Raw genomic sequence first — 13,036 nt, forward strand, 5'->3', positions numbered from 1 at the left:
CAGCATAGAATTTACCATCATAACTATTTTCAGTGTAGTTCAACAGTATTACTGCCATCTGTCTCCAGAAGTTTCATCTTAGAAAGCTGCAGCTTTCTAGCCACTAAACATCTCCCCACTGCTCTCTCCCCAGGCTCCAGTATCCACTACTGATCTTGATGTGTCTACAAATCTGACTGCTGTAAGCATTTCATATCAATAATACCATATGTTGGTCACTAGCCTAACATACTAAAGGTTTGTAGTATGCGTCAGAATTTCCTTCCTTGTGGCTCAATAATACTCCATTGTAAACACAAATCACATTTTGTTTACTTGTTCATCTGTTGATGGACACTTGGTTTCATCTACCTCTTGGCTTTCATAATGCTATGAACAGGAATATATGAGAACCACTGAGATCTTGTTTTAAATTATTTTAGCTGCATACACAGATGTGACATTTGCTAGTCATACAATATTTATTTTTCTACATATTTGTATTGTTTTCCACAGTGGATGTAACTCTTTACATTTCTCTTAGCTGTGCACAAGGAGTACACATTTCTATCCTTAACAAGTCTTTACACTTTAAAAACAATTTTATACATGTATACAACATGAGGTTTGTGGTTGTTAGTTTAATACACCCATAGGGCATAGTTTGGTCAGGTACACATCCCATTACTTTCTCTTGTCTTCTCCATCTCTTGCTTAACTCCTTCTTTGCAACTAGTTTCCCCTTGCTTTCATGTCCTTTTTGTGACCTACTGTGTCCTTCTTTCTAACTTAGCTCCCTGGGCCTGTGGGAGGGGGACACTGAACCAAAAATGGTGACTCATGGGCTCCCTGAGAAGAAATTCACATGGCAGCCCCATGGGTCACACTTTCCTCCACTTACTTGCATACCACCTCTTTCCGATGACAGGACATGGTGGGGTTAAGCAGCAGGCAAGCGCAGATTGGGGGAAGGGGTTGTTTATTGGAGTTTGAACAACCACTGAGGAAAATGACTCCCCTCAAAGAAGGGTGGGACACAAGACTCCTCCCCACCTATGATGGAATGTTGGTGGGAAAAGTCTTCTGCCAGTCTAGTGCAGGTAACTACAGCTCTAAGTTGACTGCAATGACCATGTCTTGCCCAGAGGACAGCATTTTCAAGCACTCTTCCTCATTCTCCAGCTTTTAGATTTACTTTTCTGCCCACTCTTCCAAGATGCTTCCTGACCCTTGGAAGTGGTGATGTATTTATTCAGGACTGAGCACTCGATAGCCACTTACTCTTAGTCTTTGACCAGTTATGAGTCTCTGCATTAGCCACTGCCCACTACAAAATACACTATTCTATGGATATAAACATACATATTTAGAAGATATTTGAGAACATGTCCATTTACCAAAATAACTAGTAAATTCTTCACTATGGCCTGTGACCTTCTCATTCATCCATGGGGCTTTGGCCAGATTTATAGTGCCAGGCATGAATTCCTTCTAAGGAGCAAAACTCAACTACAATCAAAGACCAGTTGGTTGCTCCTGTAAGTCATGTTACTATTGAACAAATGGGTATTTATTGTCTGGTAGATCCCCAGCTGGGTATGACACTGGTGCCTTTTCTCCTCCAGTGGTTTGCACAGTATCCCCCGACACTGTAAATGTTAGCTAGCAAGGAAGCTTCCAATTCACTTCCAGTTTGATTTGTGTACTGCTCCCAAACTATGGGGTATATTCATCAAGGAGGTCTTATCACCTAGCTCTGGGGGCAACCAAGAACGATGGAAATGTCCTTTGTTATTTTGAGGATCTCTGGGACTATATGACCGTATTTTATATGGAAGTATCTTCTACATGCTTCTGGGGATTTTTTACCTAATAACTCTGGTTTCTGGGAGCATTATCCAATTCTGCAGAGTATCTCCATTCAAACTTTTATTTATTTATAAATGACATTTTTAGATCATAGCCATCCTAATGAGTGTACTGTCTTCCAGTATTTTATTGTGTAAAAGGTCCAGAGGATCAAGCAAGTGCAGTGCTTTTGAAGGCCCTGTTCTGGCTCCTCCTGGGCTCATTCCACACCTATTTTAGACCATATCCAGGTTCCAAGGATTGAAGAATTCCATCAGGATCTTCCAAACTTTTTTCACTTGCTTCCAACAATGGCAGTTCTGGTGTGCAGACCTGAAACCTGGTGCAGGAATGTGGCAATGTCTGCAAAGTGGGGGCTGAACTTGGGCATAGGCTAAGGTGTTTCACTTCATGCGTTTGAGGACTCAAAGTTCATGAACCAAGTAAGGCTGGAATGACGGGTTAATTCCACCTCCCAAGTCATAAGCATTCTATCACAGAACCCCCAAGTATCTAAGAATTCTAAACTAAAGCCTTGGCCTTGACTCCAAGTCTTTAATTTTGAATGTCTGGACATACAGTTCTCCAATTGTCTTCAAGCTCCCATTTATTAGGGAAGTGAACCTCTTTCCAAACGTTACAGGTACACTCAGAGTCATTATGCAGATATCAGAGTTATCTCTGAGTAAAAGTAATATCAGATTAGTAACAATTTGTACATAAATGTATCTAGCCCTAAATGTTTTCCCCCATGTGTAGGCAACAGGATGGGAGGCAAAATTAATTGGAACCACGATATTTTCTTGGAAATGACTAATGCTATCTTAATTTTTGGCTAAGAATCCTGAAATATTTTGTCCTAGTAGCCAAATGTCTCAAAATTTTCCACTTTTTATATTAGTTTAAATTAGCAATATCTTAACTAGCACCACAGCCTATATAAAACATTGAGTACTTGAATAAAAATTTTTAGTGAATATCAGCTTAAGACACATGAGAATATATGTATTATACAAAGTATAAAATAAAATACTTAATTGAAGGTCTATCTTTTTCAATTATCAAAATGTAAATATCGATGGATAGTTGCCTGTTATGTTAACTAAACAACTGGGTATATAACTTAATAGTTACTTTCCACATTTGGAATATTACTACAGAAGAAAACTCAACATTTATAAAATAGGGGTGCTAAGCAGGCTCAGTACATTGCTTAATGTCACATAGAAGTTTCAGCAGAGATTTGAGTCAGACACATTTGTCCCATCACTCATTAATAGCCATCAAGTTTATTGAGTATCTATTGTGTATCAGATTCTACTCTGGAGACACAGCAGTTAAGAGGTAAGGGAGGCCGAAGTCCCCCTTCTGTTTAAGCTTGGTTAACAATAAAAGGCTTTGTGATTCACATGAATAGTAGGATTACTTCTTTCTAGTTCTGTGATTAATGTCTTTGGATCTTGGTAGGGGACTGTGTTGCATTTACAGGTTGCTTTTGATACCACAACCAATGCCACACTACTGATTCTGCCAAACCATAAGAGTGGGAGGTCTCTTTTCCAGTACTTTTAATCTTTCTTCAGTGACTTACACTACAGACTTCCCATTTGTTAATGAAATTTAAATATTTTTAAACTCTTATGAAAATATTTTTCCTGATTTCTTTCTTGACAACTTCATTAATAGAATATTGGAAAGCTCTTGAGTTTTATATGTGGATTAAAAAAAAATCTTGCTACTTTTCTGAAAATGTTTATCAAACTTGAATGTTATGATTAAATTTATAGGGTCTTTTAAGTATGAAATCACATCATCTGCAAATAGGAATACTCAGAGTTCTCTTTTCTGTTTTTGTTTTCTTTCTTTTGCTTTATTGCTCTAAAAGTTCACCGAGAGTGGGAAGAGGAGGGAGGTATGTTTACTGTTCTGGATGGTGAAAAGAACTGCTTTCGATTTTCCCCACTGAATGAGCTCTGTAGGTTTGCAATCTATCCTTTATTGTGTTAAGGTATGTTTTCCCTATGCTTTGTTTCTTCAGGGACTTTCTGTTGAAGGGATGTTGAACTTTATCCAAGGCTTTTCCTCCCATCTATTAACATTCATCTGTTGTCTGTTGCTAATTTATGCACCATATTCCATTTATTGATTTGCCAAAGCCCTTCATGTGAATATAAAAACTCATCAGTTCCCATGTGCTATGACCAGGTACTTTAGAGAAAATAGCTATGAAACCGAAAAGTTATGTATTTATTAGACCTACTTTATTCTATCCCTTTCTTGTTGTTTTTTCAAGATGGGGTTTCCTGTGTAGTCCTAGCTATCCTAGAACTGACTGTGCAGACCAGGCTAGTTTTGAACACAGAGATCCACCTGCTTCTGCCTCCCCAGTACTGGGATTAAAGGCAGGAAACATCACAACTGTCTCTGTACTTTTACAATGTAAAATACGTTCTTCACTGCATTATTTTTTTATCCTAGAACTTCAATTCATTAGAGAAAGTGTTCTTTGACAAACTGAAACAACTAGTGACAAGTTAATAGAGATGACAAGAAGTATCATTTAGATAACAAAAAAAATTCCACTTTCCACAAAAATACATTTTTTGGACTCATGAGGTGACTCAGTGGATAAAGGTGCCTTATGTCAAGCTAGAAATACTGAGTATCATTTCTTCCACATGATGGAAGGAAAGAGCCAACTTCAGGAGGTTGCACTCCCTGCCCCTCACATTTTCGTAAAAAAAAAAAAAAAAAATACAGAAATGTCCAAACTACCACTACAATTGATACTTGTGAATTGCATCCACTCCTCACCCCAATTTGTACCTAGTCCTTATTATCTAAAAAGCAGTAGACAAGTCCTGAGCTGTAAAGCCATTGACTTTGGTCTTATATAGTGCTGTATTTTGCATAAATTTTTGTGGAATAATTGCTGGATGTATCAAGCCCAAACCATAGTTAGAATAATATGAGGAAGCATGCCTGAAGATGTTTTAGACAGTTTTTTTAGAATGAGTAGATACTACTCACAAAGAGATATAAGAAAGCTCAGTCTTCAAACAAAAGAAACCTTTCGTTCTGTGCCCAAGGGCCTCTGAGTTCCTGTTGATATATAAGACTTGCAAAGGTGTAAAGGAAGTTTTCCTCAGGCACCAGGTCAAAGGACAGGACAAGTCTGTAATCTGACACTTTCTAGAAAGTGAAGGGATCCCAGCCTTCAGTCTGCCTCCCAGAACAGGCATCAAGTTTCACTTAAGAAATAGTTTCAAAGGGTACTTGCAAAAAAAAATTTTTATTGGTCCAACTTTGCATAATGATGCAGGCAAATGATTTGGTTTAGCCCAACTTAAGGAAAAGATTAAAGACCATAACACATGTAGCAGTGCTTGAAGAAGTGTGATATGCCTCCAAAAAGTTGGTGGCAAGCTGAACTGGAAACATGTAATGAGTTATATACTGCTTACTAAGAATTTCACTTTTGGTGACCCAGGCTCAGAAAAGTGACCCAGGCTCAGAAAAGTGAACACCACATTCTCTCATTAGCAGATCTTCACTTCCAACTTTTTACCTATGTGTATTTATGTCCTTGAGCCTAGGATACTAAAATGCAGTCCAGGAGAAGGGAAATGGATTCTTGAGCAGTAATGTGTACTAGAGAGTGACCTAATGAGCCATAAAGAATCAAATATAAGTTTAGCTTCATATTTAAAAAATTTTTTTAAAGAAATCAATTTTCTTTATTTTTTGGTAACATTTCTGAGTTTGTCTCTTTGGGTGTGCAGATTTTTTTTTCCAAGCTGTATTGAAGACCAGGATGTCACAATTTTCTGTGTGGGGGAAAAAATAGCAGGGAGTGGGGGAGAATGCTATTGTCAATCTATCCCTACCTAAACTTCCCAGGAACTCTTGAAGCATGTGATTCATCATTATAGTCTATCAACAGATAAAACCAGACTAACACAGCCCAACATTCCATCGCGTTTACAGTTTTGAGCGCTAGGCACTGGGCATTTTCCACATAATCAACCATGGCAATGGACACATAGGGCATGTTTAGATGTGTGTGGATTAACTGTATCCCGATATCAAACATGGTCATTTAAAACCAGCAAAATAGCAGCACCTGTGATGAAGAAGAATGTGGCTTCAACGACTGAGAACAGAACAAGCAAGTCAGTCCTAAATGTCTCAATTTACCAGCATTACAGGAAAAAAAAAAAAAGGATGTTAAGACTAATCTGAAGAGCAGAGAGAGGTGTAAACCGCACTAGTTTTTACTTTTTTAACTTGAGAGATTATTAAGAATTCCTTAAGAGTGGTAATATGTTACCATCAACACGAAAGCAAAATGACTCTTACCCTAGAATGCTTTTTTTCAGGAACAACTCAATAGTACAACAGAAATATAAAACCCTTGCTTAGCAAGGTGTCATAGATGAAAATCAAAGCTATATATCATGACACAGACTATCTGATCACTTTCCTCCTTCTCTTAATATTCTAGTTTGTCATGATGTGTCTTTCTTTCCATCTCTCTTTCCATTCCTTATGTAGCTAGGACTATGTCTGAACTAATAGAGCATTCAATGTGATATAATTAATATGAGATGATATGCCTTTCTTCCGTGTAAGTGGATGCACTTTTGGATTGTCAATCACTTTCTTTCATGAACACAGTAGTAGTATATGCCTGCTATTAAAAAAATAAGAGTACTTGTTGACTGTTATTTTTTAAAGTTTTTTTCTTTGCTTTGCTTTGTTTTGCTTTGCAATAGGGTCTCTTTATTATGCAGCCCTGGCTATCCCGAAACTAACTATGTAGACCAGATGGCCTAGAACTCAAGGGGATTGCTTTCCTTTGCCCCGAGTGCTAGGATTAGAAGCATTTGCCCTATCTCTCTCCTCCTCCTCTCTTCTTCCCCCCTCCTCCCCCCCCCTCTCTCTATGTGTGTGTGTGTGTGTGTGTGTGTGTGTGTGTGTGTGTGTGTGTGTGTGTGTGCGCGTGCATGCATTTATGCGTGAAGGTTCCTGAAGAAGCTCCCTGGAGGTGGTGTTACTAGTGGTTGTAAGCCACCTAACGCAGGTGCTAAGAATTGAACTTAGGTTTTCTGGAAGAGTAGTATATGCACTGAACTGTTTGAGCCATCTCCTCAGCCTTTGTTAGCATTTCTTTTTTCTGCTATGAAAGAGATGCATTTCACATTGATCGTTAAAAAGCTCACTAATAAATCAGGCATTTTAAATGTGAAGATATTATAGCATCTGAAAGGATAGGATGATATTTTCCATCCCAGATACTGTATTTAATTTTTGAAAGATTAAAGACACATTTATATTAGGGATTTAATGGCCAAATGACTTTGAAAATAAAGTAAAAAACTACCTTGTATTATTTTCATCTCAGCAATACTACATAGATTAAGAATAGTGATGATGCTTAGGGTTATAAAACGTCAGTTTTTAGGCTATCAACCATTTTGACTGCCTAGCCTGTTTATATTAAATCAGACTGTAATCTTTAAAATGTATTCTGCAATCTGTATTACTGACTTGCCTTGTTGCTGCAACAAAATATGTGGAAAAAAGTAAATTAAGGAAGAGTTTATTTTGGCTCACATGGGCCAGGAAGGCAGAGACAGGTGCATGAGGCAGCTGGTCACACCACATCTACAGCCAGAAAGCAGAAATGCTAGTGTTCAGCTGCTTCTCTTTTACTTGAGACCATGGAACGGTCATGGGTATGCTCACAGAATTACCTCCCAAGTTATTCTAGACTCTGTCAAGTTGACAATATTAACTGTCATACCTCATAGTGTGTAGTATCTAAATGCAAAGAAGAAATGAAAAGTCAACATCACAGTCAATATTTTATCCCCCACTCCCAGAAGAGCCTCACATAGCCCAGATTGGCTTTAAATCTTATTATGTAGGCCAAGCTAGCCTTGAAATATCCTGATAACCCTGTCTCTGCTTTCCATATGTTGTGATTACAGATTTACACCATCATATCTGGTGTATTATTTTATTTTTTAACTCTGTGTGCACACATGAGCACATTTGTATATATGCACATGCACACTGTATGGTGACCAGGGGCCAAATTTTGGGAGCCGGTTCTCCTATGTGGGTTTGGAATTCAACTCATATTAGCAGGTTTGGTGATAAGTGCCTTTATACACTGGACCATCTCACTGGTCTAGTATTATATTTAATGAACTAATTAACCAAACTATTAATGCATAAATGGGATGTGATAAATTTTAAACTATTCACACCAGTTGAATAAAGGTTATAGTGAAGAAAGCAATCAATGTGACTTCTGAATGACACATTTATCAAATTGGTAGACCAACACATGCAAACAGTCTAGCCCAGGGGCATCTGTAGTCTGGGACTCCTTTTTGGATGGTGGATAGCTCCTGCCAGGAACAGAACAAAATGTTTTTTGATGTGCTTCCTATTTCCTTGTCATGAAAGAGTAATTGCCATAGATTTGCTTCAAAAAAGTCAAATTAAGTGAACAGCTCTGTTGTATTTAAACTTGGCAAGAAACAATAACAAAAAAGAACACAGAGAAATGAATGTGCGAATTCGTTGGGATAGAACCAAAATGGAATTTTCCAAATGGTTTATGTATCCTAAACTTCACAGAGGACAGCTTCAATTTCCTGTAGAAGAAATTCATTACAGCATTTGTGGACACTCTGTGGACAGGCAGCTCCTTCTGAAAGGCTGCAATGTTGGCATACTGAGTAGGAAAGTTCAGGCATCCTCTCCTCTGGCCTCCTCTCCATAGATTTATGAGTCATCACTAGTAGGGCACCACTATACAGAACCACGGAGCCCAGGATAGCTAAACACAGACACAAGATACGTTCACAAAACTGAACAGTGACACAATCTACTTTTGCAAAAAGCTCTGAGGTCTTGAAGACTGGGGTGACACGTACTGAAATGAGAACATTTTCTCACAGACTAAACCCAGCATCATATAGATTCAGTTCCTTAGCTGATACTGCTAAGCTGCACATTATCTGGTATGCTCTTAGTCAAACTACTGCCAAGTGATGCTTGTGGAATACTTCCTACAGATTGTAACTAATCCTCCCCATCCCTCCTCATGCCTTCTCTCCCCTTTCCTTTCCTCCCTTTTTAATTAAAAACACATCTTTACTTAGATTTGTGTGTGGTGCATGCCATAACACAAATGTGGAGGTCAGGGGACAACCAATGAGAGTTGATGCTCTCCTTTCAGAATGTGGGTCCCAGGGACCAAAGGGTTTTTACCTGCTTAGACACATTACAGGCTTCTATATTTCTTTTTTGAGGTATTTTTACTTTGTATAGCCCAGGCTGACTTAAAACTCACTATGTAGCTGAGCTTAACACTGAGTAGTTGTGAATCCCAGGCTAGCAATGAGCTCCTGATCATCTGTTATGGCTTTATAGTGTTTTGATTACAGGAGTACACCTCCATGCCCTGCTGATTAGAACTATTTCTAGTACACAGGGAGTAAGCACAAATTTTGGGCCTCAAACTTAAGGGCTCTTAGCTACTTTAACAATTACAAGCTGCATCATAAATGAAAGAGGAAAAAGCTCCCTCCTGTTTCCAAAGGTGGATGAGTCCCATATCCTCTCAGAATGCATTCAGGCTTTTTGTGACTTCTTTTCCTCTCAAAAAACTCCAATGATGTCTAATTTCTCATGGATGAAAGGGTATGGGAGAGATCAAGTTCAGAGTGTTAATCTTAACCTAGCCAGAGAGTGCTCCACCCGTCTGGCCTCTAGTGATAATGCTGCAATGTCTTTAATCCCAGCATTCAAGGAGGCAGATCTCTGAGGTCAAGGCCAGGACAGCCAAGGCTACACAGAGACACCTTGTCTTCAAACACCATTCCTCCCACCCCAAAAGGAATAGTATCTTCCATTTACTTAAAAAAAAACCATGTATTTCTTTTTAAATTTTATTTCTGAGATAGTCAACAAGGTCTGAGCATCAAAATAATACATTTTCTTAGTACAATGGGACAATTTATATTTCATAAAAGTCTTCCATTACTGCTTCTTTGATAACGTTTTTTCTTTTAATCCATGAGAGAGAGAACTCCCTCTCTTCCATAGGCTACTTTTGCACTGGCTTCATTTCAAAATGAAGGTTATCTCAGGAAACTATTCAGTTGTTTGGATAACCAGTATCATGTACCAATTGAGACAAGATCAAACAAAAACTTGTATACCACACATATGGCTACACTTTGTTAGGATGAAAGATGATATGTGGCACCCAAGATATGTGGCTGAAGAAACTGTGGCCTGATTACCCTCGGCAATGACCACAGGTACCCTCTCTGTGTACTAGAAAGCACAAACGACAAAAAGTAGATTTAGGCTGCAAAGTATGAACTACACCACAGTAGCACAAGAGAACTTCACAAGGTAAACCTATGTGGGCCACACCGCAGCTTGTGCTTGAAATCTGCTATTATACAGAATCTCCAGAATATACAAATTTCCATTAATGTTTATTTTTCTTACACTAGAAAGTCAGTCTAGTTGCATTAGACCTATGATCTAAAAAGGATGAAATTCTCTTCCAAAATAACTGGAAGCTTATTTATCTTGTTCTTAAAAAATAAACATGAAGCCACAAAATTTGACAATTAGCTTTTCTTCTTTTACAAGTGATAGGGCTGAATCTCACAAACTGTCCACTGTGCTCAAGGTCATGAGCAAAGGCTGACTATGCAGCAGACAGCAGCCTAACACCCACAGTCTCAGTCCCTCCACAGCTCACACCCTTCTCACACTTCAGTGAGCCAGCACTGCAATCACCAGGATAACACAGGCAGCAGGGGCAGTGTTAGTTTATGTGTATTAAGCAAGAGTACCCACCTTGGTTTCACTTTTCATGGAAATTTACAGCACAATGTAAAGATTTATAAGAAAAATAATAAACCAAAGATTGGTATATTTGGTCTATAGCACCATGTTTTGGCTTCTGTAAAACCCAAATGGTTAAAGGGATTACTGAAGTAAACCCAACTAGACTAATATTTCTTTGTAAATGCTATAAAAAACTGGGCAATCATGAGCAAGAAAAACCTTGACAATGGCATTAGCCTTGGACAACTGATCACTTCAATAGTTTATTTTTGTTAATGATAAGAATATTTTCTCAGTGAAATTGAACAATTGATTCTTTAACAGTGAATGATAAGATAGCATTCAATCTACAAAAGTGAACATTATCTTGAAATTTCAAGAGGAAACTTAGCTCACTAGAAATCTATCAATCTTTTTCAATAGAAAACTGTGTCCAGTTCTTTTGTATTTTAAACATAAAGGTATTTTAAAAAACAAAATCCCATTTTCTCCATCTCTTTAAATGATACTACAGTGAAAGGTAACACATAGATTGTAGGTTCACCTTGTGAAATGCTAAATAGTGTAGATGTAAAGAGAAATCACCTTTTCCACATGAAAGAAAATCAACAGTCACACAACTTTCACATGATTAAAATGACTAAAAGCAAGGCATATAGTACAAGACTTCCCACTTCTTGTTTGGCACATATATTAGTAAATTTTCAAACATCAAACAACTTAAGGCCAATAGATACGATACTAAAACCAACTAGCATAGTAATAAAATGCTTAAAGGTTCTGAACACTTTAAATACCTAGTTCCCATAAACTTTCCAGAACTTCCATAGCCAAACATATCTTTTGTGTGCTGTAAGCTGATCAAAATATTACCTGTGCTTCAGGGTTTCCCTGAATTCACCAAGTATCTCACAGAGAACTCATGTTGTTTTCTCACACTTCCGTATTCTATTTGGTGGGCCTCTTGACGGCCTTCGTTTATGAGAACACGTGTGCCCTACTCACAACTTTGAAAAGAATGGAAGGCCTTCATACATGTCAGTTTTCAGCTTTATCCAGTCATTGATCTTCTGAAGTGTAGTTTTCTCTTGACTTAATATTTTTGCAACTTTTTTCATCTTTTGTTCATTTCTTTCTATATACTTCATCCCTTCTAGCTGCAGCTGGTCCAGCTTTTCATTTCGACTTTCATCTAGGGGTATGTTTTCACACATGACAGGATTGAATCTAAAATAGGTGTCAGGAGGTAACAGACCATCAAGCATTATATGGACTTCTGTTAAAACAAAAATGAACAAGAAAGGCTGAATAACAAAAGAAGGTTTTGGAATGAATGATTAACTTTTTCTTTATTTATAATTATCATCATTTTATGCATATTATGAACATGTGCTTATTTTACCACCCCAACTCACGATAGGTTCAAGAAATTTACAATACGAGCAAGTCTAAAAATTGCAATTCACTTTCCAAATACTTCATTATTTTGCTCAGCTGGGGATCTTGCTTGACTAAGCTTTTCTTCTTGAAATGCCTTACTTTTCTTTTGCTTTTCATTATACTATACGTTTATGCATGTTAAAATTCGCCAGTTTTAATTGTATAATTTGGCAAAGCTTGGTAATGGATAAACATGTTTTACAACCACAAGTCATGAGCAGGCCTATGACCCCCAAAGGTTTCTGAGTCTCCAACAGTGAGCCATCTCATAGTCCCTCCTTTTTAAAGAATGTCAGACAAACAGAATCATGTTAGTTGTCTTATCTTCCATTTAACCACAAATAAATAAATAAATACACACACACACACACACACACACACACACACACACACATTCACCATTTAATAGTAATTGTCCAGATTAGAGTGGGCCAAATAAAACTGCTTATTTTTGTACTTCAGTAACAATTTATTATAAATTATTATATATGTCTCATATAATATATAATATATGTCTCAATGTAATGCTTGTGTCTGTTTTCAAAGTTAACTATTACAATTAAACCTCTATATTTGTGTCATTGACTAGAGCATCTTCCAAAATTTCCTATAGAGCTCATCACTGTCTGAACTATAGACATAAGCAGTATGAGACTGGTTCACTAAAGACTATCTGCCTGAGCAGATGGCCTATTATAAGAAAACTGTATTGAATCATCACAAATGCAAATTAAAACCATACACTCATACTACAATGCTGGCTCTTATTAAAGGATAAGAGATAAAAGAAGTGTTGCTGAGGATATGGAAAAAAGGCCATAGTCCATTACTAGTAGGAACGCAAACTGGTAAGACCCACTTTGCAACTAAGTAAATAAATAAA

General features: G+C 37.5%; 1 protein-coding gene across 2 annotated transcripts in view; it reads right to left on the reverse strand.

The window, feature by feature from the left end:
- Window positions 1-10,945: 10,945 nt before the first annotated feature.
- Window positions 10,946-13,036, reverse strand: part of PNPLA8 (patatin like domain 8, phospholipase A2) — a 50,860-nt gene continuing 48,769 nt past the window's right edge. For both annotated transcript variants that reach the window (XM_084793766.1, XM_084793765.1), the window contains exon 10: window positions 10,946-11,989. In XM_084793766.1, coding sequence (XP_084649892.1) covers window positions 11,715-11,989 — 275 coding nt within the window. In that variant the 3' untranslated portion in view covers window positions 10,946-11,714. The remainder of the gene's footprint in view (window positions 11,990-13,036) is intronic.

The sequence above is a fragment of the Acomys minous genome, assembly GCF_964271855.1.
Source record: "Acomys minous genome assembly, chromosome: 8".
Lineage (NCBI taxonomy): Eukaryota > Metazoa > Chordata > Mammalia > Rodentia > Muridae > Acomys > Acomys minous.